Source organism: Salvelinus namaycush, chromosome 17 (assembly GCF_016432855.1).
Source record: "Salvelinus namaycush isolate Seneca chromosome 17, SaNama_1.0, whole genome shotgun sequence".
Lineage (NCBI taxonomy): Eukaryota > Metazoa > Chordata > Actinopteri > Salmoniformes > Salmonidae > Salvelinus > Salvelinus namaycush.
Genome location: NC_052323.1, coordinates 22,611,460 through 22,636,781, shown reverse-complemented (window position 1 = coordinate 22,636,781; position 25,322 = coordinate 22,611,460). Strand labels below are relative to the sequence as shown.

Sequence of the window (25,322 nt, the reverse complement as noted above, 5' to 3'; positions counted from 1 at the left end):
AGAATCATTGTTCCATTGAAACAGCTGTGAAATATATTTTCAGCTGTTTGAAGCTGGTGTATAAAACCTAAATTAAGACAAACTTACCGGGAAGCATAGAAATAGTGCACAGAACAGATCTACCGCTTCAGACTTTCAGTGAGTGACAGCTATAACTCACATTTCAATGTGAATTTGGTTAGGTCACCTAAAAAGTTACATATTGCAGCTTTGTCATTAAAAAGCTTTTATGGTCTTCACCTGTAACCACATCTTAATATTGTCTGCTTAGAATAAAACAATGTACTCTTTTGTAGCTAGTATTGACTGAATCTGACTAAATGCAGTTACATGCACGTGTGGATACTTATCTGAACGGAAGTGTTACTTTTCCAGACGCAATATACAAAACAAAAAGATTTCAAATGTGACCAAAGGAAATGTCCTCTTCCGATGAAAGACATGTTTACTTGCTGTACAATGTCAATGTTGTTCCATCAAATGCCTAATAAAAAATCTTGAATCAGCACAAGATAGTAAGGCGATCTCTTTATACAAGTCTGATCAGTTCACCTACTCAGCACTTGTGAGCCAGTGATGAGGGGTCCACAAGTGACTGGAAGCTTGGGACATGGCTACAAGGCCAAACACATTATGAAGAAATGGGCAGCAACAACTCCCTCCTGCATAGACTTCCACCGTACGTCATTAACTCAAATACGTTTTTTTTTGCACCTTACTCTGAAATTTGATGAATCGGTGCTGCTAGAGCAGGGAGCATCAACTTGATTCAGCCGCGGGCCAATTTTTTTCTTGAACAAATTGCAGATTGACCGCAAGAACCCCAAACAGATGTTTGACTAAAACAATAATTTCAAACCTTGCTTACACATTTATCTGATTTTTTTTGCTCAACTTAAACCAAAAAGCCTTTTTACTGAATGTTTTTCTTTGATTGCGTTGCTTTGTGTACACAGGGCTCATCTGCAAAATATACTTGTCTCAGCAGGACTCCAGTAAATAGGTTAAATTGAAAAAAACTCAATTGTTCTGAAAAAAAATTGTCAATTCAAAGCATAATGAAGAGGCCAAAGAGATGAGCAAAACATTGCCAACAACCAGAAGTCATTGAATGGAAATAGACAATTTATTTACCCTCGTGTTCAAATTAAAAGGCTCAGGGGGGAAAACTTTGGCAAGCAGTCTAACAAGTCTCCCACCTGCCCATATACACTTAATTTACTTTGCCAATCTCATGCCCTAGACATTCAGACAAATTGAAAAATGAACAGGATATAATCAAAAATAATTTAAAAAAAACACCAATTACATTGACAGCAGTGCAAGCATACCTGATCGACCAGCTTGCAGTTTCTTTAAAGACACTCAGTATTCATAACGCTGTTTCATTTACATATATCAATGAAAATGTATAATCACTTTTGTACATGAAGTCTCCCACTCCCTTTGTAAAGACACCATACCCTGAACGAGGGGAAAATATCAAATTTAAGAGTTGAACTGAAATTACTGAACCCAAATGTTTTACAGCGGCCTTAAAATGAATTTGTGAATCAGTGTATAACTGAAGTTTGCTTTCACAGTTCCCCTGATAAGTCTTTGGTATTGCTTATGAATGTTCATTGCAAATGTTATTCATAACCAACCAATCCAGTGACACATTCTGCACAAAGCTTTTAGGACAAATGTTGACCACAGTAGACCGACATAAGCCCACTCACCCAATCCCTTTTGAAATGCCACCATGTTCTGTCCTCTACCTCAGTGTGCTTATCCTAAACCAATCTATTGATTTAATTGCAGAGTATTGAGAATAGGGTGAGCTATTCTAATGTTCAATATAAAATGCAATAATGTAGCCTAAAAAAAAGTCAGTTACATTTACAAAGTGGCTTCAAACAAGAAAACAAATTATTTCCCTAAAAGCTTCAGAAGTAAACACAATTGTTGCACATCCTGCAGGTCTACAGATATATCCAGGCAGTAGGATTCAGAGACCCGAGTCTGTAGTGTTCAAATCCAGACTGTGTGCCCCCCCCCCCCTCCCCCCGCTTACTTCCCTTCAGAGTAAAATCTGCAGGGATGGGTAGACATGACCCAAACCACTGGCAACTGTAGTTACCTAATACCAGAGGGGGGCCAGATTAAGTGCCAAATTTAGAAAATTAACCAGAATGATACCCCACATCTTGGTGACTATAAACTGAAAACTGTTCTTTCAGGATAAATGACTAGTAAGAACATTTCCAATCCCCTCGAGAGAACTGTTAGTTCACTGTTGAAGCCCTGTGCCCGCAGTCATCACTCAGCCAATCACAAAACATAAAACTAATGACACGAAAAATTATATACATACTTACAAATGGGAACAAGTTATATCCTTTCATTCATACAAGACCTGCGGACAGTTTTGTGCACATCAAAAACACCTGGAGAATTAGTTTTCTATAAAGAAAACAGGAAAACTGACTTAGTGAGCGACTGTCTCCATCCAGTGCTCAGTCCCTCCAGTGTGAAGCTGGAAAAGGAAGTAGGGGATGGGGCTGGAAGCTGACAGTGATGTGATGCAGGGTTGACAACTTGGCTGTTCTGGTCACTGTGGGGCTAAGCAGCACCATGTAAAGGATCCATATCTAACTACTGTTCTCATAGCATCGCACTAGTCTACTACAGCATGGTGTGTCCACAGCTCACATCCAGGGCTTTGGTTTCCTTTCAATGCAAATACCTAGACTCTCCTCCCCTAGCAAAAGCAAACAGCATGGGAAGGGATTCCCACATTAGCTAAAGCAAAGTGATTTGGGGGGGGTGTCGTACAGTTGAGGTGGCTTTCGTGCCTTCACTCTTGTTTAGAGTCTCATGTTCCCTTGTTCATTTTGGGGAGTGGTCCTGGAGGGGGTTGAAGGGAGAGTTACTGGAGGAAGGAGACTCAGAGATGCCCTCCATCTTAGATGGCGAGCCAGTGGAAGAACCCACACTGCTGAGGCTGCCGTCCAGCACATCCGGCGGAGAGAGACTGGCGAGAGGAAAATACCCATTTCATCAAGCAAACTGTTAGATATTCAATGACAATGGGTCACATTGTGATAATGTTCATCATATGGAGGTGCAAAGTCTAGCCTAATGGCAGAGAGGGAACTGAAACTGTTCAACTTGTGAAACAAATAGTCTTGTCAAGAGACCATTGGCAGCCAATGCTAAACAGTTGTAACATGTGTTTGCAGGGGTAGCTTTGATCAAGTCTGAGGAACACTCACCTGGAGGTGAAGTCTGGCAGTTGGACTTGGGGCACGAGTACATCAGAGGACAGAATTGTGGTGGTCCCCTGGAAGAGCCTCTTTGGCTGGCTCTCAGTCTCCATCATCTCCCCTACAGAAGACAAAGACAGGTCATCAATAGAGAACCAACATCCATAGGACATAACACCAACTCACAAAATGCCCTCACACCTTAAGCTCCAAACTTCCAACAGTTAAAGGGGCTGATGTATGCATGTACAGTGCATTCGGAAAAGTATTCAGACCTTGACTTTTTCCACATTTTGTTAAGTTACAGCCTTATTCTACAATTGATTAAATTGTCCCCCCCAATCTACATACAATACCCCATAATGATAAAGCAAAAACAGGTTTAGAAAATGGCATCACATTCACATAAGTATCAAGACCCTTTACTCAGTACTTTGTTGAAGCGCCTTCGGCAGCAATTACAGCCTCATCTTTTCGGTGTGACGCTTCAAGCTTGGCAAGTCTGTATTTTTTTTACTTTCTCCCATTCTTCTATGCAGATCCTCTCAAGCTCGGTCAGGTTGGATGGGGAACGTCGCAACACAGCTATTTTCAGGTCTCTCCAGAGATGTTCGATCAGGTTCAAGCCCGGTCTCTGGCTGGACCACTCAAGGACATTCAGAGACCAGTCCCAAAGCCACTTCTGCGTTGTGTTGGCTGTTGGAAGATGAACCGTTGCCCAACTCTTAGGTCCTGAGCATGTTTTCGTCAAGGATCTGTACTTTGCTCCGTTCATCTTTCCCTTGATCCTGACTAGTCTCCCAGTCCCTGCCGGTGAAAAACATCCACAGCATGATGCTGCTACCACCATAGGAATGGTGCAAGGTTTCCTCCAGACGTGACGCTTGGCATTCAGGCCAAAGAGTTCAATCTTTGTTTCGATCAGACCAGAGAACCTTTTTTGGGAGCTCTAGGTAGTCTCGGTGGTTCTAAACTTCTTCCATTTAAGAATGATGGAGGCCATTGTGTTCTTGGGGAACTTCAACGCTACGGAATTGTTTTGGTACCCTTCCTCAGATCTGTCCCTTGACACAATCCTGTCTCGGAGCTCTGGGGACAGTTCCTTCGACCTCATGGCTTGGTTTTTGCATTGACATGCACCGTCAACTGTGGGACCTTAGACAGGTGTGTGCCTTTCCAAATCATGTCCAATCAATAGAATTTACTACAGGTGGACTCCAATGTAGAAACATCAAAGAAGAAACAAACAAGTTGTAGAAACATCTCAAGGACAATCAATGGAAACAGGATGCACCGGAGCTCAATTTTGAGTCTCATAGCAAAGGGTCTGAATCTATTTTTTTAATAGATTTGCAACAAAAAAAAATCTAAACTTGTTTTCAGTTTGTCATTATGGGGTATTGTGCGTAGATTGAAGAAAAAAATATCTTAAATACATTTTAGAAGGCTGTAACACCACAATAGGTGGAAAAAGGGAATACTCTCCGAATGCACTGTATGCCTGCATGAGACATACCAAGTATACAAAGCATTAAGAAACCCTACCTGATACTGAGTTGGGTGCAATTCCATTGATCGAAGCCACAATATTAAAGCTAGAAAAGGAGCAGGTGTCCTTAATGTTTTGTACACTCCATGTATGGATGTGGCATTAGCAATGCTTTTTGACCTGTGAAAGCATACATACGGGTTGACCCACCTTTACGTTTGATGGGCCCCAGGATGCTGGGCCTGATGCAGTGAATGGGGCTTTGGCTCCGCCGGCTAGAGACAAGAGAAGACCGCCAACGAGACAACATTTATAGCAGTGACTCACTAATCAAACTGATGAATAGTGTAATGACAATGTGGTGTATGACTATGAATGGCAGTTGTCAGTGATAAGAGCTAGCCCTAGTCAGAGCACTCACCTGAAGCGTCGCGTTGGGCTAGGTATAGGGCTGGGGGATAGGCCGTGGCTGCTCACCAGGATTTGCAATGAAGGGGAGAAGCACTGCTGCTCATTGGAGAGGAAAATATTATGATTAGCCAGGACTCTGCCAGAGATACATTTCTGGTTCCATCTGCCAGGCATCAGTACTAGAGTTGCAGTGGATGCACATACCTTTTTCCCTATCCCTCTAGTAGGTGATGGGGCAGGGGACACGGGCATAAAGTCGATCCGCTTTGGAGACGACGATGCAGATTTCTCAAAGTCATTGTCGCTCTGTGTGGGGGGGGGTTGCACAAGGAAGATTGTAATCTGGGTAAATGTAACAATTCATTATACTATACGGTGGTTGGAAGAGTATTATACTACCAACTGATTCTGTTCTTCAGAGAACATTGGCTGAAGCATGTTATTGGTCACACCCCCTACAAGGAGAGGAGCTCTCACTGGCCCAGGGCAACAGTGGGGAGGTAGCCCATCAAACCAAATGCACAAACAGTACTATTCTTAATTTTGTGCACTACTTTAGTTGACCAGGGCCCATAGGGTTCTGGTCAAAAGTAGTTCACTACTTAGGCAATAGGATGCCATTTGGGATGAAGCCAAATTTATCTTACATGCTAGTGCTCTGCCTAAATACATGAACGCTGAAGTGGTGAGAGCCTCAAATGGTGGAGTGCATATGCCTATTTGTGGAAGAGGAAATCTCCTTGTTACCATGGGAGCGTCATCATTTCTCACCAGGCTCAGACTCTCCTCCCAGGACTGGCTCATCTGCATGGCTGCTTGAACCTCCCTATGGTAGACAAGAAATGCATCCAAACTTTTTTCCTGAAAGGGTTGAGCCAATGACAATCAACCACAGTTATTGACAAAGTATACAATATCATATTACAGAGTGGTACATAAATAGCTTAATGTCTTGAAGGCCAATAAACTGAATTCCATCACCAACTAGCAAGCCTCAATGCATGAGTCTTACCGTTCATGGGCAGTCTCTCTATTCATCAAATCCACACCTTCCTCCTGTAAGAAGCATAGACAGGAGGTTGGTGAGTGATATTATGGTGTCTTACCTACGCCTCAAACAGGCTGACAGACAAGTCCAGTCAACAGTTGTTGGAGAATATTACAAAATCAGACTGCTGAGACCATGAGTTCTGAAATAGTGCACTATGTAGGGAATAAGGTGCCACTTAGACATTGAAATGACAAACCAAATCTAAACTATAGAAATGTATTTAGTCTCTTCACTCTGTCCAGCTTGCTAACAGTCATTAAAAGCATCAAATTGCAAAAATGGATAGAAGACCTTTTTGCACATTTTGACAGCGAGGAAATATAATACATTTTAAGTGTTGTTTTGCAGTCACAGACACTCCCTATGGATAAGGGGCTGACATGCAGAGCAGCTAAAATAATAGCTTGGGCTAATGAGCATGTAATGCAGTCGTACTTACCTGTTTGAGCTGATGAAGCCTAGTGCTGGGGACACGAATGGGTGATGAAGGGACCTGCAAGATGGACTTCAATGAATCACCCAGTCTATAAGATATTACTTAGTAAGAGTACAAGCAGATTATTTTGATTATACTCTTCATTTCCATACTATATTAGGGCGGTTGACAACAGTGGTGCTGTTTCTCCTGCTGCATAGAATCTCACTCTGGAACACCTGGGAATGTTCACTAGAAAAGGACAGACACATTAACACCACCATGTTGGTGTCCTAAATGGCACCCTATATAGTGCACTACTTTTGACCAAAGTAGTGCAATGTAAGGAATAGGGTGCCATAGGGCTCTGGTCAAAAGTTGAGCACTATATAGGAAATAAGATGCCATTTGGGACATATACATTGACTACAATGCGCCGAGTGTCAGAGTATTATACTACCAACTCAGCCTGATCGAGAGACTGGTGGCCTTGTTAACTCTGCTGGTTTTCTGTTGCATGACTGAATTGTCCACACGCCTCACAGCAGAGAAGGTAGTTGAATGATGACTAGATCGCAAGTCTGAAGGTATGTGACGTGCAGAGTGATACAAGTAAGATAACATTTTCTAAAAACCTTAGGCCATTTATCATTGGGGCACTGTTGGAACGTCTCAGTTGTCCGTCACTCTGAACTAGTGAAGATGGGATTTCGAGGTCCAATTCCATCTTCTCTTGATTGCTCATCCTGGTGTCCTCTTTTAGCTGATTCAAGATGTCTTCAGAAACGCCTGCGACGTTCCAGGCCACCCATGCGAAGCTACATGGTGATGCAAAGCAACGTTCTATGTAGGCAACTACACCAATGCTGATTGATGGATCTGAAAAACACCGACATGAATAGAGCAAACATAGCCCACCTGTGGAGTTAACCAGCAACAAGTTTAATGTTTGTTTAGGCTCGTGCAATTTTCTATTGGTTTAAGTTCCAGCAAGTGACACTCGTGAATATTTTTCCGGTTATCTTTGGCTAAGGCAACTTCTAGTACTTGTTGCTGCTAGCTAGCAAGCTAATCAGAGCTCACACAGAACCCTGGCCTATGCTAGTTAGCCTAGCTATCTACAGACAATGCCAAGTTGCTTGCTAACTACGGTACTTGCTAATTAAACTAGCTAGTGAGTAAACGTTAACTAGGGCATGGTTTCCCAAACATGGTTTCCCCCCACCGACAGAGTTTGGGAAACCCTCCTCACCGCACTTCGATACAAAGTGATTTTCGTAGCAGGTAAGGAGAGCATTTTCGCTAGATAACCGTTTCCCTAGCCGTAATCTCAGTCTCATCTGTTACAGTAATTCTCAACCTGTTACGGGGGGAAACTATTTCGATATCAAAGTGCGTGAAAATAGTGGTTCCCAGTTAACGTTAGCTAGTCTCGAGGAGCAAGCAAGTGATATGTAGCCAACTGTTTAGAAAGACAGGTTAACGTTAGCCAAGTGAATCCATGTCGACAATTGAAACGATACAATCCAAAATGACTGTAGTTTGTATAACGACGTCTCGTTATCAGCTTGTATATAGAACGGCAAAAGCTATTTAACGTGAGTTAGCTCGAAGATAATAGGATATCAAACCAACTGGCTAACGTTAGTTAACGGTAACGTCGTTAGCTAAATCAAATGGTGATGTGATGATGAAGCTATGCTAGTTTGAAAGTTACATTACCATGTTCAGAGGTTCATCAACCTACATAACTTGTATAGTTCTCCCTCAGCCATATATCGAGCATTTCCCTTCACAATACTCTGAAAAAGTGTCGCTAGCTGCTATAGTCGATGACCAATTTTGTTAATCAATCTGCTACTGGAACAGCCGAGAACGCTCCACCAGTACCAAATTTCCCGCCCCTTTTGGTGCTTTCAGGCTGACCGACAGCAGAAGGATCCAATAAAAAGTCTTTAATGTGCCCGTTTGAAAAGCAGACAATTGACCAATGGCTGCAGCGATTGTGAGTTATATCCTAGAGACGTCATACAGTCCAACAGCCCAATTTTCTACTTATATGAATTTACGGTGTTGATCAATTGTTATGACGGGTCACCCCTCCAGACACTTGATCTATGTAATGTGTGCAACATGTCAACTTCAAACGTTTGTTACATATTGTTGACGATAGAAGGGCAGCCATGGCCTTACTGCATAATCTTCTGGAAGAGTAGGCTTGGGCCTATGTAATAAATATACAGTGGATAAAATTGTACGTAAATGTTCATCAATCAATTACATTCTAGAAATATGTAATAACTACTACTTGTGAAATGAAAAATCATTATGAAATCTTTATGGAACATAATGCACCCCCCCAAATCCTATTCTGTAAAATCATTTTTAAAATGCTGGGAAATAAAATAAACTCTAATACACTCTTGTGGTGTGTGTGTGTGTGTGGCTCTAGTAGTCTGTAACATCCTTCTGAACACTTCCCTCTGTAACTGGATCCTGGACTTCCTGATGACCCACCCCCAGGTGGTAAGGTAGGCAACAATGTATCCACCACGCTGACCCTCAACACGGGGGCCCCTCAGGGGTGAGTGATTAGATCCCTCGGGTACTCCCTGTTTCACCCATGACTGCGTGGCCACGCACGACTACAACAGCATAATTAAGTTTGCCACGACACAGCGGTGGAAGGCCTGATCACCGACGACAATGAGACAGCCTATAGGAAGGAAGTCAGATACCTGGCAATGTGGTGCCAGGACAACAACCTCTCTCTCAACGTAAGCAAGACAAAGGAGCTGATCGTGGACTACAGGAAAAGGAGGGCCGAGCACGTCCCAATTCACATCGACAGGGCTGTCGTGGAGAAAGTTGAGAGCTTCAAGTTCCTTGGTGTCCACATCACTAAGGACATATCATGGTTCAAACACAATGCCTCTTCCCCCTCAGGAGGCTGAAAAGATTTGGCATTGGCCCTCAGATCCTCAAAAAGTTATACAGTTGCACCACAGGAAGCTGCTGAGGGGAGGACGGCTCATAATAATGGCTGGAATGGAGTGAATGGAATGGTATTGGAATGGAGGAGCGGGGCATCATCCGAAAGTCCAGTAGTGAGTGGGCCTCCCCCCTTGTCCTGGTTTGGAAGCCGTCAGGAGAGTTGAGAATTTGCACTGATTTCAGATGGTTGAACCAGAGGACAGAGAAAGATGCATACCCATTGCCCCATCAAGCCGATGCTCTCGCTCCTCCATTTCCTCTAACGTCTGCCTCAGTTTCTGGTAGTCGGATGGAGAGACCCTCCTGTACGGCAGCCTGAAAGGCTTTTCATCTTTGAGTCGGATACGGTGGATGACGTTCTTCGCTTCTTCACAGTCAAGTCGGTCCCTGGAGAAGATGCCTTCATACTGAGCAATAAGGTCCACTAGTTTTCCTTTCCACATATCAGACACTTCACAGGACTCTGTCAACTTCTGTTAAGCCCAACTCTTCCAACTTTTGTAGATACTCCTTTACCCTTTTTCCACTAACTGAACATTCTTCCCCAGCTTGGGTGACATTCTGAAGAGCAGACTGGACCTTACTGGGGTTCTCAGCATGGCTGGAATAGAGCTCTAGGTCTTCTAGGGCTAGGCATGGGTGCACATCAGCCAACTTGGTGTTACGGCGGAGAACAATAGGGTGGTCCAACATGTTGATCACTTTCATGGGGACCCACTTGTCACCCCTCAAAGGACATACAGTGCATCCTACTAGGACATTTCTTGGTGTAGATCGTGCTGTAGTGGCCTCTATGACTACAGTACTACCAACTGATAGCGGCACCTTTTCTTTCAGTTTTCCCCAGACCAAATGTTCATGTTGAGGCATGAGAGTCACACTCTGCTTGAGCATTACGGTTCCCACTTTGTCTGCTATTTTGTCACCGTGCCAGCGGTTCACGTTGGCTAGCATGCTGAGTAAAAGTCCATGTGAATTTCCTTTGGCAGGTTTGGATAGGCTGTCCCAATACCACTTTGTTTTCTTAACCTGTTGCATTATGTGTTTTATGGCGTTCGATCCAACTATCATATCGTCTGTCTGGCCAGGTACAACTAAAACAGACACTGCCATCTTGCAATCTAAAAGATCAATGTTCAAGTCATATTCATACTTAGGCTGTGCCTGGTTGCCCCCACAGCCTACAAGTACTACTTGAGTTGGCTTTCTAGACTCTGGTTTTATCACATTACATCTCAGAAGTGTGTCTTCAGCTGACTCACTTAAAGTGCAGGTCATAGACCTACTATCTATCAGAGCTTGAAGTTCTACAATTTCTTACACCATTACTGGAACATAGAAAAGACTGTCTTTACTCTCTATTTTCGGATAAATCGCCTCGGTTTTCATTGTGTTTCCAGTACGTATATCTGTGATGTTCTGTGGGGGTGTAACATGTTCGCCCACACTGCCCCCCTCTTGGCGTGAGCATGTTAGTTTAGCGGGCCCAGGGGGAGCCTCGGCAGTTGCCTCTCCAACTTGTTTTCTTGCTGGACATTCAAAGCCTCTGTGGTCTGTCCTGTGACACTTGAAGCATAAACCCTCCTTAAAGCAGTGCGACTGAGTTGAATGGTCTGAGGCCTTACAAATTCTACAGGCACCAGCAGCTGTATTAGTTTGTGGCGTTCTGGCCGAAGTTCTCCTTTGATTCTATTCCTGGGTTGACAGGAGCTTTTCCAGGAGAGAAATCACTTTGTTCAATGGAGCCTGATCACTGTTAATGGGTGTGGCTGAATTATCATGACCGACTGCTTGTTGTTGAGTCATACACCAAGCGTCGGGCGTCATCACAACTTCTACCTTGGCAGTACTTTGCGCCCTGTGTCTGGCTGACTGTTTGTCTCTGTGATGGCTGTCAATCATTGCCTGCAAATCTCCAACGGTCCAATTTTCAATAGGCCTGCACCTAAGAGCGGCATATAGTGCTGGATCAGGGTAGTGCTCAACAAACATCATGGTCACCTCATGACCTGGATCATCCACTCTTTTTCCCTGTCTTTGCAACCACTCATTGGCAAGGTCAATTGCTTTGTTCAGTCTAACCCAATAATCCAAGCAGCTCTCTGACTGTCTTGGTAATGTTTCATAGAAGTATCCTAATGGAATTGTGGATGAGATTGCTTCTCCAAAGTGCTGCCTCAAGATATTGTATATGGCTTTAGGGTCTCTGCTTATATTAACAAGAGGGTTTCCACTGAGCCCAATTCTGACTATGTCTTTAGCCCGCCCCATCAGTCTATCCTGTATCTCTTGCCCCTGTTCTGATATACTGCATCCCTTCTTTTTCAAGTAAGCTTGCATAAGTTCTTGCCATTCAGTCACTGTGCACCTGTCTGTGCTATCAACCCGGAAGTGGGGTGGTTCTCTGTCTGACTTCAGAATTAGGTTGACCTTTGACCAATCAGGTACTTCTACTATTGGTTGGGGAGGGGGAGTGCTTGCACCAGCCCCTGCTAGACTAGCGGCAACTTGATTTCCTATTTCACTGCCCAGTTGTTTGACTAACTCTGCTAGGGCTTGAAATTGGGTTCGGTTTTCATTTTCACCCCCTATGGCTTTCTGGGACTCTTCACTGTTATCGTTGCCTGGTTGGCTACTGCTAACATGCTCTGGTTGGCTACTGCTAACACTTGGCACTCTAGTATCGACTGCTGGGTATCTAAGAGGACTGGCTCTAGCACTATGAGCCCCCCGCCCCACCCCAGTGGCAATACCTTGTGGACCTCTCACAGTAACACCAACCGGAGTAACATGCACATTGTTATCACCAACACCTGATATGTCTTCTCTCTCCTGTTCTGTAGTCTCATACAACTGAGGTGTACGCAACATATTGTCCAAAGTTCACCTTGCCCTCAAATGTTCTAAACGTGTGATGTCGATCCAGTTCTGTGTAGGGGTCCCCCGGCGATCTGCTGCAGCTGATATGTTGATCCGGGTCACGGCATCAATGTAACAGTATAGGTTCCGGCCCTCTCCTCGCCCCAACCCGAGCTCGAACCAGGGACCGTCTGCACACATCAACCACAGTCACTCACGAAGCATCGTTACCCATCGCGCCACAAAAGCCGCAGCCCTTGCAGAGCAAGGGGAACAACTACTTCTAGGTCTCAGAGCGAGTGACGTCACCGATTGAAACACTATTAGCGCGCACCACCGCTAACTAGCTAGCCATTTCACATCGGCCACACTATCAAACACATGGAAACAATGTGTTTGATGTGTTTAATACCATTCCATATAGTCCGTTCCAGACATTACTATGAGCCCGACCTCCCCAATTAAGGTGCCACCAGCCGCCTGTGTGCTGCACCATCGAGAGCATCCTGACTGGTTGCATCACCGCTTGGTATGGCAATTGCTCGGCATCCGACCGCAAGGGGCTACAGAAGGTAGTGCGTACAGCCCAGTACATCACTGGGGCCGAGCTCCCTGCCATCCAGGACCTCTATACCAGGCAGTGACAGAGGAAGGCCCCCATTTTTTTTTCAAAAACTCCAGCCACCCAAGTCTTTGCTACAGCACGGCAAGCGGTACCGGGACCAAAAGGCTCCTTAACAGCTTCCACCCCCAAGCCATAAGACTGCTGAACAATTAATCAAATGGCTACCCAGACTATTTGCATTGAACCCCCTTATTTTAATCTTATTTATTATTATTTTTTGCACTGACTCTCTTGCAAAGGCTCAATGTACACTCACTGGACTCTAACCACACACTAACACATGCTACACTGACACTCCAACACACACACATGGACACACACACACACACATGCATATTGACGCCACACACACATTCACATTCCTTCACCCTCTTCCCATACGCTGCTGCTCCTCTTTGTTTATTATCTATGCATGGTCACTTTACGCCTACCTACATGAACATATTACCTCAATTAGCTTGACTACCGTGTACCCCTGCACATTGACTCGGTACCTGTACCCCCTGTATATAGCCTTGTTATTGTTATGTTAATTGTGTTACTATTTTTCCGTTTATTTAGCACATTTGTCTCACTTACTTTTTTTAAACTCTGTAAGGTTTTGTTGTATTCGGCGCATATGACAAAAACAATTTAATTTCATTCTGAATAGACGCTGCTCTCAACCATCCATGACCCCTTTACCAAACCTCATAGCTTCACATAGTTGCATCTCTCTCTACCGAGACCAGACCATGTTACGTCCCAAATGGCACCAATTCCATATGTAGTGCATGGGGCTCTGATCAAAACTAGTGCACTATAGCATATAGGGTTAGGGTACTATTTGGGACAAACTTAGCCCAGGAATATGCTTCCGCAGGGTCACATGTTCACTACAGCTCTTTCTTGGCTCTCTGTCTTGCAGTGAAACAGACAATGTGTCTCCAAATCAAATCGTATTTGTCACATGCGCCGAATACAGTGAAATGCTTACTTACAAGCTCTTAACCAACAATGCAGTTTTAAGAAGAATTCCTCCCAAAAAGTAAGAAATAAAAGTAACAAATAATTAAAGAGCAGCAGTAAATTAACAATAGCGAGTCTATATACAGTGGGTACTGGTACAGAGTCAATGTGCGGGGGCACCGGTTATTTGAGGTAATTGAGGGAGTATGTACATGTACAGTTTAAGTCGGAAGTTTACATAGACTTAGATTGGAGTCATTAAAACTCGTTTTTCAACCACTCCACAAATGTCTTGTTAACAAACTATAGTTTTGGCAAGTCGGATAGGACATATACTTTGTGCATGACACAAGTAATTTTTCCAACAATTGTTTACAGACAGATTATTTCACTTAAAATCATTGTATCACAATTCCAGTGGGTCAGAAGTTTACATACACTAAGTTGACTGTGCATTTAAACAGCTTGAAAAATTCCAGAAAAGGATGGCATGGCTTTAGAAGCTTCTGATAGGCTTATTGACATCATTTGAGTCAATTGGAGGTGTACCTGTGGATGTATTTCAAGGCTTACCTTCAAACTCAGTGCCTCTTTGCTAGACATCATGGGAAAATCAAAAGAAATCAGCCAAGACCTCAGAAAAAAATTATAGACCTCCGCAAGTCTGGTTCATCCTTGGGAGCAATTTCCAAACACCTGAAGGTACCACGTTCATCTGTACAAACAATAATACGCAAGAATAAACACCATGAGACCATGCAGTCGTCATACCGCTCAGGAAGGAGACGCGTTCTGTCTCCTAGAGATGAACATACTTTGAAGGCAAATCAATCCCAGAAAAACAGCAGGACCTTGTGAAGATGCTGGAGGAAACAGGTACAAAAGTATCTATATCCACAGTAAAATGAGTCCTATATCGACATAACCTGTGTGGCCGCTCAGCAAGGAAGAAGCCACTGCTCCAAAACCACCATAAAAAAGCCAGACTACGGTTTGCAACTGCACATGCGGACAAAGATCATACTTTTTGGAGAAATGTCCTCTGGTCTGATGAAACAGAAATTGAACTGTTTGGCCATAATGACCATTGTTATGTTTGGAGGAAAAAGGGGGAGGCTTGTAAGCCGAAGAACACATTCCCAACCGTGAAGCACGGGGGTGGCAGCATCATGATGTGGGGTGCTTTGCTGCAGGAAGTGGTGCACTTCACAAAATAGATGGCATCACGAGGAAGGAAAATTATGTGGATATATTGAAGCAACGTCTCAAGACATCAGTCAGGAAGTTAAAGCTTGGTCGCAACTGGGTCTTCCAAATGGACAATGACCACAAGCATACTTCCAAAGTTGTGGCAAAATGGCTTAAGGACAACAAAGTCAAGGTATTGGAGTGGCCATCACAAAGCCCTGACCTCAATCTTATAGAAAATGTGTGGGCAGAACTGGAAAAAGTGTGTGAGAGCAAGGAGGCCTACAAACCTGACTCAGTTACATCTGCTCTGTCAGGAGGAATGGACCAAAATTTACCCAACTTATTGTGGGAAGCTTGTGGAAGGCTATCCAAAACGTTTGACCCAAGTTAAACAATTTAAAGGCAATGCTACCAAATACTAATTGAGTGTATGCAAACATCTGACCCACTGGGAATGTGATGAAAGAAATAAAAGCTGAAATAAATCATTCTCTCTACTATTATTGTTACGCTCGTCGAAAGGAGTGGACCAAAGCGCAGCGTGGAAAGTGTTCATGATTTTTATTATCAAAAAACACTCAAACAAAATAACAAAGCGAAAACAAAAGCGAACAGTTCTGTCAGGTACAGACACTAAACAGAAAACAAGATCCCACAATCTAATGGTGGGAAAAAGGGCTGCCTAAGTATGATCCCCAATCAGAGACAACGATAGACAGCTGCCTCTGATTGGGAACCACACTCGGCCAAAAACAAAGAAACAGAAAACATAGATTTTCCCACCCGAGTCACAACCTGACCTAACCAAACAAGGAGAATAATAAGGATCTCTAAGGTCAGGGCGTGACAGTACCCCCCCCCCCCCCCCCAAAGGTGCGGACTCCGGCCGCAAACCTGAACCTATAGGGGAGGGTCCGGGTGGGCATCTACTTTCGGTGGGGGCTCCGGTGCGGGACGCAGACCCCGCTCCGCTTGAGGCTCCCCCCACTTCGGTGGCGACTCTGGTGCAGGGATTGTCGCCGGGACCCCCGGACCGTAGATCGTCGCCAGAGGCTCTGGACTGGGAACCCTCGCTGAAGGCTCCGTACTGGGAACCCTCGCTGAAGGCTCCGGACTGGGAACCCTTCACTGAAGGCTCCGGACTGGGAACCCTCGCTGGAGGCTCCGGACTGGGGACCGTCGCTGGAGAATCCGGACCGGAGACCGTCGTTGGAGGCTCCGGACCGGGGATAGTCGCTGGAGGCTCCGGACCGGAGACCGTCGCTGGAGGCTCCGGACCGGGGACCGTCGCTGCAGGCTCCGTGCCATGGACCGTCGCTACAGGCTCCGGGCCATGGATCGTCACTGGAGGCTTCGTGCGCTGGATTTTCACAGAAGGCTCCGGGCCATGGATCATCACTGGAGGCTTCGTGCCATGGATTATCACTACAGGCTCCGGGCCATGGATCATCACCGGAGGCTTCGTGCCATGGATCATCACTGGAGGCTTCTTGCCATGGATCATCACTGGAGGCTTCTTGCCATGGATCATCACTGGAGGCTTCGTACGTGGAGCAGGAACAGGTCTCACCGGACTGAGGAGACGTACTGCAAGCCTTGTACGTGGAGCTGCCACAACGCGTCCTGGCTGGATACCCACTTTAGCTCGGTGAGTGTGAAGAGCTGGCACAGGACACACTGGGCTAAGAAGGCGCACTGGAGGCATAGTGCGTAGAGCCGGCGCAGGATATACTGGGCCGTGGAGGCGCACTGGAGGTCTGGAGCGTAGAGCTGGCACAACACGTCCTGGCTGAATACCCCCTGTAGCACGGCAAGTGCGGGGAGCTGGCACAGGCCGCACTGGGTTGTGCTGGCGAACTGGGGATACCGTGCATAGAGCTGGCGCAGAATATCCTGGGCCGAAGAGACGCAGACCAGGAGCGCTGAGCCGGCACAATCCGTCCAGGCTGAATGCCCACTCTAGCACGGCAAATGCGGGGAGCTAGTACAGAGTGCACCGGGCTGTGAATGCGCACTGGAGACACTGCGCATCACCGCATAACACGGTGCCTGACCGGTCACTCGCTCCTCACGGTAAGCACGGGGAGTTGACTCAGGTATAAACCCTGACTCCGCCAATCTCCCCGTGTGCCCCCACCCAAAAAAATTGGGGAGCTGCCTCTCGGTCTTCCGTCGATGACTTAACTCCTCGTATCGCCGCCGTTCCTCTCTCGCTGCCTCCATCTGCTCCCTTGGACGCGAAACTCCCCAGCCCGCGTCCAGGGTCCTTCTCCATCCAGGATCTCCTCCCATGTCCATTCATCCTGGCCACGCTGCGTTTTTGGTGGGATCTTCTGTTACGCTCGTCGAAAGGAGTGGACCAAAGCGCAGCGTGGAAAGTGTTCATGATTTTTATTATCAAAAAACACTCAAACAAAATAACAAAGCGAAAACAAAAGCGAACAGTTCTGTCAGGTACAGACACTAAACAGAAAACAAGATCCCACAATCTAATGGTGGGAAAAAGGGCTGCCTAAGTATGATCCCCAATCAGAGACAACGATAGACAGCTTCCTCTGATTGGGAACCACACTTGGCCAAAAACAAAGAAATAGAAAACATAGAATTTCCCAACCGAGTCACACCCTGACCTAACCAAACATAGAGAATAATAAGGATCTCTAAGGTCAAGGCGTGACCTTGACCCACTCCCATACTCCCCGCCTCCTGCCTGATGGAGCTGGTAGTGTGGGAGCTGGACACGGACATTGAGCAGGCATTACGTGCAGAGCCCGCTCCCGTCCAGTGTCCCGCTGGGTGCCTGTAAGTCCCGTCTGCTGTTTGTGACCAGTTGATCTATTGGGCCCACACGTCACCCTCCTCTGGTCATCCTGGGATCGGTCGGACAGTGCGCTGTTTGTGCGGGAGGTACTGGTGGCCTACCTTGGCTAAGGACGTGAGGGTTTATGTTTCCTCCTGCTCTGTGTGCGCCCAGTGTAAGGCTCCTAGGCACCTGCCCAGAGGTAAGCTACACCCCTTACCCGTTCCACAGCGGCCTTGGTCGCACCTGTCGGTGGATTTTCTGACTGATCTTCCATCCTCACAGGGTAACACCGCGATCCTGGTCGTTGTGGATCGTTTCTCTAAGTCCTGTCGTCTCCTCCCTCTGCCCGGTCTCCCTACGGCCCTACAGACTGCGGAGGCCTTGTTTACACACGTCTTCTGGCACTACGGGGTACCTGAGGATATAGTGTCTGATCTGGGTCCCCAGTTCACGTCTAGGGTCTGGAAGGCGTTCATGGAACGTCTGGGGGTCTCGGTCAGCCTTACTTCAGGGTTTCACCCCGCGAGTAATGGGCCGAGATGGCCGCTTCGCCACTCCTCCACTAACGTCTCTCCCTTCCAGTGCGTACTGGGGTACCAGCCGGTTCTGGCGCCTTGGCATCAGAGTCAGACTGAGGTTCCTGCGGTAGACGACTGGTTCAGGCGCGCGGAGGAGACATGGGAAGCTGTCCGTGTTCACCTTCAGCAGGCCGTGAGGCGCCAAAAGGAGAACGCAGATCGCCACCGCAGTGAGGCCCCGGTGTTTGCACCGGGGGACCGGGTCTGGCTCTTGACCAGAAACCTGCCCCTCCGCCTGCCGGAAGCTGGGTCCACGGTTTGTGGGGCCATTTAAAGTCCTGAGGAGAGTGAACGAGGTTTGTTATAGGTTACAGCTTCCACTCGATTACCGTATTAACCCCTCGTTCCATGTGTCTCTCCTCAGGCCGGTGGTGGCTGGCCCGCTCCAGGAGTCTGAGGTGCGGGAGGTTCCTCCGCCCCCTCTGTACATTGGGGGGGCCCCGGCGTACTCCGTTCGCTCCATACTGGATTCGAGGCGTCGGGCGAGGGGCCTTCAGTATCTCGTGGAGTGGGAGAGGTACGGTCCGGAGGAGAGGTGCTGGGTTACAGTCGAGGACGTGTTGGACCTTTTAATGCTGCAGGAGTTCCACCGTCTTCATCCGGATCGCCCTGCGCCTCGCCATCCGGGTCATCCCCGAGGCCGGTGTCGACGAGCTGCTGGCCAGTGGTAGCGTCAAGGGGGGGTACTGTCACGACTTCCGCCGAAGTTGGTCCCTCTCCTTGTTCGGGCGGCGTTCGGCGGTCGATGTCACTGACCTTCTAGCCATCGCTGATCCACTTTTCATTTTCCATTGGTGTTGTCTTGTCTTCCATCACACCTGGTTCCAATTCCATCAATTACATGTTGTGTATTTAACCCTCTGTTTTCCCGCCATGTCCTTGTCCGTAATTGTTTTCTCGTAGTGCTTGTGCACGGTATGCTGGTATTACCGGGTTTTGTTTGACCCATTTATTTGTATTGTTCTGTTGACGGTGGTTTATGGATATTAAACGACACTGTTGTAAATCAGTTTTCGCTCTCCTGCGCCTGACTTCTCTGCCACCAGTACGCACCTCACTACAATTTGGCTAAGGTGTATGTAAACTCCCGACTTCAAAGGTAGGTAGAGTTATTAAAGTGACTATGCGTAGATAATAACAGAGTAGCAGCAGCGTAAATGAGGGGGGCAATGCAAATAGTCTGGGTAGTTATTTGATTAGCTGTTCAGAAGTCTTATGGCTTGGGGTTAGAAGCTGTTTAGAAGCCTCTTGGACCTAGACTTGGCACTCCGGTACCGCATGCCGTGCGGTAGCAGAGAGAACAGTCTATGACTAGGGTGGCTGGAGTCTTTGACAATTTCTAGGGCCTTCCTCTGACACCGCCTGGTATAGAGGTTCTGGATGGTAGGAAGCTTGGGCCCGGTGATGTACTACCCTCTGTAGTGCCTTGCGGTCGGAGGCTGAGCAATTGCCATACCAGGCAGTGATGCAACCAGTCAGGATGCTCTCGATGGTGCAGCTGTAGAACCTTTTGAGGATCTGAGGACCCATGACAAATCTTTTCAGTCTCCTGAGGGGGAATAGGTTTTGTCGTGCCCTCTTCACGACTGTCTTGGTGCGCTTGGACCATATTAGTTTGTTGATGATGTGGATGCCAAGGAGCTTGAAGCTCTTAAAACCTGCTCCAATACAGCCCTGTCTTCTTAATAACAGACACAAGCTGTTGGGCCAAGAGACTAGGACGTCATTAGCTGTTAGGCCAGGAGATAAGAAGGCCATTACTAGGGTCAGGTGATACCAACAACAAAAAAAGTGCTAAAATCTGAGGGAGTCTGAGTAGGCTAGACTTGGGTAGTCCTTTAGAAATATTTTTCATGGTTCAAAATATAATTCCATGAATTGGAAAAACCTCTGCTTTGTGTTGTGTATTTGAATATCCACATACTCCATATTATTTTATTTATTTATTATACCACAGATAAATCAAATCAAACTTTTTGTCACGTGCGCCGAATACGACCTTACCGTGAAATGCTTACTTAAATGCCCTTAACCAACAATGCAGTTCAAGAAAGAGTTAAGAAAATATTTACCAAATAAACTTAAGTTAAAAAAAATTGTCTTTTTTTTTTTTTTAAATAAGTTTTATCCCATTTTCTCCCCAATTTTCGTGGTATCCAATCGCTAGTAATTACTATCTTGTCTCATCGCTACAACTCCCGTACGGGCTCGGGAGAGACGAAGGTCGAAAGCCATGCGTCCTCCGAAGCACAACCCAACCAAGCCGCACTGCTTCTTAACACAGCGCGCCTCCAACCCGGAAGCCAGCCGCACCAATGTGTCGGAGGAAACACTGTGTACCTGGCCCCCTTGGTTAGCACGCACTGCGCCCGGCCCGCCACAGGAGTCGCTGGAGCGCGATGAGACAAGGATATCCCTACCGGCCAAACCCTCCCTAACCCGGACGACGCTATGCCAATTGTGCGTCGCCCCACGGACCTCCCGGTCGCAGCCGGCTGCGACAGAGCCTGGGCGCGAACCCAGAGACTCTGGTGGCGCAGCTAGCACTGCGATGCAGTGCCCTAGACCACTGCGCCACCCGGGAGGCCCTAGAGATCTTTTTTATGTCTCTATTTTGGTTGGTTAGGGCGTGAGTTGGGTGGGCATTCTATGTTTTGTGTTCTATGTTTTCTTTTCTGTGTGTTTGGCCGGGTGTGGTTCTCAATCAGAGGCAGCTGTCTATCATTGTCTCTGATTGAGAACCATACTTAGGTAGCCTTTTCCCATCTGTGTTTTGTGGGTAGTTGTTTTCTGTCTTTGTGTCTGTACCAGACAGGACTGTTTTGTTTCGTTTCATTCTCTTTGTTATTTTGTTTAGTGTTCTATTTTTAATAAATTAACATGAACACTTACCACGCTGCGCTTTGGTCCGATGATTCCTCATCTTCAGACGACGAACGTTACAGAACTACCCACCACCAACAGACCAAGCAGCGTGGTAACGAGGAGCAGAGGGTTCAGGACTCCTGGACTTGGGAGGAGATATTGGACGGTAAGGTTCCCTGGAGACAGGCTGGGGAATATCACCGCCCGAAAAAAGAGCTGGAGACAGCTATAGCTGAGAGGCGGCGATATGAGGCAAGGCAGCGCAGCAGGCACGAGAGACAGCCCCCCAAAAATTGTGGGGGGGGCACACGGGGAGCAGCGTGGTACTGGTCAGGCACCGTGTTATGCGGTGAAGCGCAAGGTGTCCCCAGTGCGCGCTCATAGCCCGGAACGCTATAGGCCAGCCCCCCGCAAGTGTCATGCGAGAGTGGGCATCCAGCCAGGGTGGATTGTGCCAGCTCAGCGTGTTTGGTCTCCAGTGCGCCGTTTCGGCCCAGGGTATCCTGCGCCGTACTGTGTCTCCGGGGCGCTAGGAGGGTGCTGTTCATCCTATGCCTGCGCTCCGCCCGTGCCGGGCGAAAGTGGGCATTGAGCCTATTGGAGAGGTGCGAGCGGTAAGCACCAGATTTCCAGTGCGCCCCCACAGCCCGGTTCGACCTGTGCCTGCACAGGGGTGGGCACAAAGTGGGCATTCAGCCTGGAGGAGTGGTGCCAAGGCTGCGCTCCAGTGCTCCCCCACAGCCCGGTTTATCCGGTGCCTCCTCTACACACCAGGCCTCCTGTAGGTCTCCCCAGCCTGGTGGGCCCTGTGGCAGCCCCACGCACCAGGCTGTCTCTGCGTCTCCTCCCTCCAGAGTCTTCCTCCAGTCCGGAGCCGCCAGAGTCGCCCTCCTGTCCGGAGCCGCCAGAGTCGCCCTCCTGTCCGGAGCCGCCAGAGTCGCCCTCCTGTCTGGGGCCCGCTGCGAGGGTCCCCAGTACGGGGTGGGCGGCGAGGGTCCCCGCAAAAGAGGTGCCACATAAGTGGGCCAAGCGGGGTCCACGTCCCGAACCAGAGCCGCCACCGCGGATAGATGCCCACCCAGACCCTCCCCTATAGGTTTAGGTTTTGCGGCCGGAGTCCGCACCTTTGGGGGGGTACTGTCACGCCCTGACCTTAGAGATCCTTTTTATGTCTCTATTTTGGTTGGTCAGGGCGTGAGTTGGGGTGGGCATTCTATGTTTTGTGTTCTGTTTTCTTTTCTGTGTGTTTGGCCGGGTGTGGTTCTCAATCAGAGGCAGCTGTCTATCGTTGTCTCTGATTGAGAACCATACTTAGGTAGCCTTTTCCCACCTGTGTTTTGTGGATAGTTGTTTTCTGTCTTTTTGTCTGTACCAGACAGGACTGTTTCGTTTCATTCTCTTTGTTATTTTGTTTTTAATGAATTAACATGAACACTTACCACGCTGCGCTTTGGTCCGATTACTCTTCATCTGACGACGAAAATCGTTACAAATAAAAAGTAACACAAACGACGCTATATACAGGGGGTCAATGGAGCGGCAGGTAGCCTAGCGGTTAGAGCATTGGACTAGTACTGGGAAGTTGCAAGATCGAATCCCTGAGCTGACAAGGTAAAAATCGATCTTTCTGCCCCTGAACAAGGCAGTTAACCACCTGTTCCTAGGTCGCCATTGAGAATAAGAATTTGTTCTTAACTGACTTGCCTAGTTAAATAAAGGTAAAAAATGGACCATTTATTGATGAATGCAAACACATATTTTGTATGTGAATAAAAGTGCTGTTTTGTTGATCCACTAATTCTAATGGTTGAAAACTAGGCCTACATAAGGCTGGTGGTGGTGGTAGGGGAGTAAATAGTTTCTGTAGGTAGGTGTGGCTCTATATTTGTCTGTACTTCATTCATTCATAAAGAAATAATAGTTTTTTATTTCAGGGAATTGATATAGCGTTCCATGACTCTTATACATTTTTCCTGCAAAGTAAAATGATTTGATATCATGAACATTATTCTTGAACATTATTCTTCGTAAAAAAAAAAGAGTGCCACGACAGACTGAAATGCTCTCCTCCCCCGACTACGCCATGGGGGATGATGTAGCCGTCACTGCAGCCTTGCTGGAGAGCATACAATGAAACGTAGGACTTTTTTTTCACGTTTCGGCGCCATTTTCGATTGGGTTGGAGGTAAGTTTGGATATTTTTGGGGATTATTTTTCGTGTATTTTTCTCATATTCACATCTGTTCAACCCATTCAGTAATTTAGTAAATTCGGAGGTTTAATTACTATAAACTTAATTCATTAAAATATACTTTTCGAGTTTGTAATATACGACTTTCACCATTTTGCGCAATGTCTTATTATTGCCGCTGACTTCATAATAAGGTAGAGGTTTTTGCTGAATATGCGTTATTTCACACATGACATAAGTCAGTGGCGCTGCATCGATTGGTTTATGATGAACACGGCATTGTTTAATTACACGTAGCGCGCAAAAGGTTAGGCTACTTTGTTGCGAATAACAAACTTTAGCTGAAACGATACAATTGGCTACATCGATGCACGTAAAGTGAGCATGCTATTCCTGCAACAACATTATGAATATAACTGCATTTCAAAATGTGTTCGTTTTTTTTTTCAAAAGATGGGGAAACATTCTCTGAATAGGCTGATAGACTATTAGTACAACACATATATTAGCCTACATAACAGTATAAATAGTAGCCTATCATAACAATAATAACATTTTGTTGAAATTATGTGCCCTTTTAAGGATAGGCTATTTTGTACACATGTTGAACTGCTTTAAACCATACAAATTTAGTCTAGTAAGCAGAACCACATTGATTAAAAAAGCTATATTATTATTACCATTTTATGTGATGATCAATCAGTGTTAGTACAAGTGGATGACTGTGACACAGGCCACTGCTTTTGACAGAAAAGAGTGATAAGAATGGACATGTTGCAAAGGGTGTGATTAGTCATGTTCTAGGCTGCTGTTATGCGTCATCAGTTGTTGCTCACGCTCAATTCACTATTCATTCAAATTTTAAAAAGCTATTATTTTCAGATTATACACATTTTCTAAACAATTATTTAAACGTTTGACACAATATTGGCCTGCTGTTCTTGTACTGCATTTTAACATTGTCATATATGGGTAGCCTAACTGTTATTTTTTTACAAGGCAGGAATTGTCACTAACCCAACCTAATCTATTCAAAGTCAAGGAGTCCTGTATGTGCCCTGTAGGTTTAGAGCTTAGGAAACGTAAACAACAGGCATTTACTGGAGGTAAGGAGCCCTTGACAAATGGACTTCCAATAATACTTTAATAATGTATACTTGCCTTCCTTACTTTCTCAAAATGGCCACATTATTAGATCAATCAATGAAAACATTTTATTTTTTAACCATACCTTATGGAGGCAGAAGGAAAGGGGGCTGGGCCTCTGCTGCTGCTCTAGTGTCCATCCGGAGGAGCTATCTATACCCAATGTTTTTTTTGTTACCCAATGTTTTTACCGCCATTAATTTATATCAAGAAATGTACTGTTCTTACCAGAGATGTATACATTTATTTTGCATGAAAAATATCTAGTCTTACAGGCTTTCCAATACATACTACTAAACATTATTTTGCTTCTTTGAGTACTCTTGGCCTAGTAGGGCCTACGTTAAGTCGTCTCCTGTAAAATAGCTGGCTGGAGATCACATTAATCTCTTTCCATATCTTTTGCATAACAGTTGATCCTCGATGGTATCCCAACCAACTTCCTATTTAATGCAACACATTTTACTATGTACACTTCATCTTTTTAAAGTTACCTTTGAACCAGTGA

General features: G+C 46.1%; 1 protein-coding gene across 5 annotated transcripts; it reads right to left on the bottom strand.

Moving 5' to 3' along the window:
- Positions 1-1,104: 1,104 nt before the first annotated feature.
- Positions 1,105-8,502, bottom strand: pabir2 (PABIR family member 2). Of its 5 annotated transcripts, none has more exons than XM_039012447.1 (11): positions 8,337-8,502; positions 7,250-7,532; positions 6,788-6,866; positions 6,639-6,692; positions 6,161-6,204; positions 5,896-5,974; positions 5,353-5,454; positions 5,159-5,244; positions 4,948-5,012; positions 3,258-3,369; positions 1,105-3,016 (listed from the first exon to the last, which is right to left on the bottom strand). In XM_039012447.1, the coding sequence occupies exons 2-11, from the start codon at positions 7,357-7,359 to the stop codon at positions 2,872-2,874; spliced, it is 876 nt and encodes a 291-aa protein (XP_038868375.1). In that variant the 5' UTR covers positions 7,360-7,532; positions 8,337-8,502; the 3' UTR covers positions 1,105-2,871. The 5 variants fall into 5 exon arrangements, with proteins under 5 accessions (XP_038868375.1, XP_038868374.1, XP_038868373.1 ...); XM_039012446.1 differs by having other exon boundaries at positions 7,250-7,493; XM_039012445.1 differs by having other exon boundaries at positions 7,250-8,502.
- Between the last annotated feature and the right edge of the window lie 16,820 nt (positions 8,503-25,322).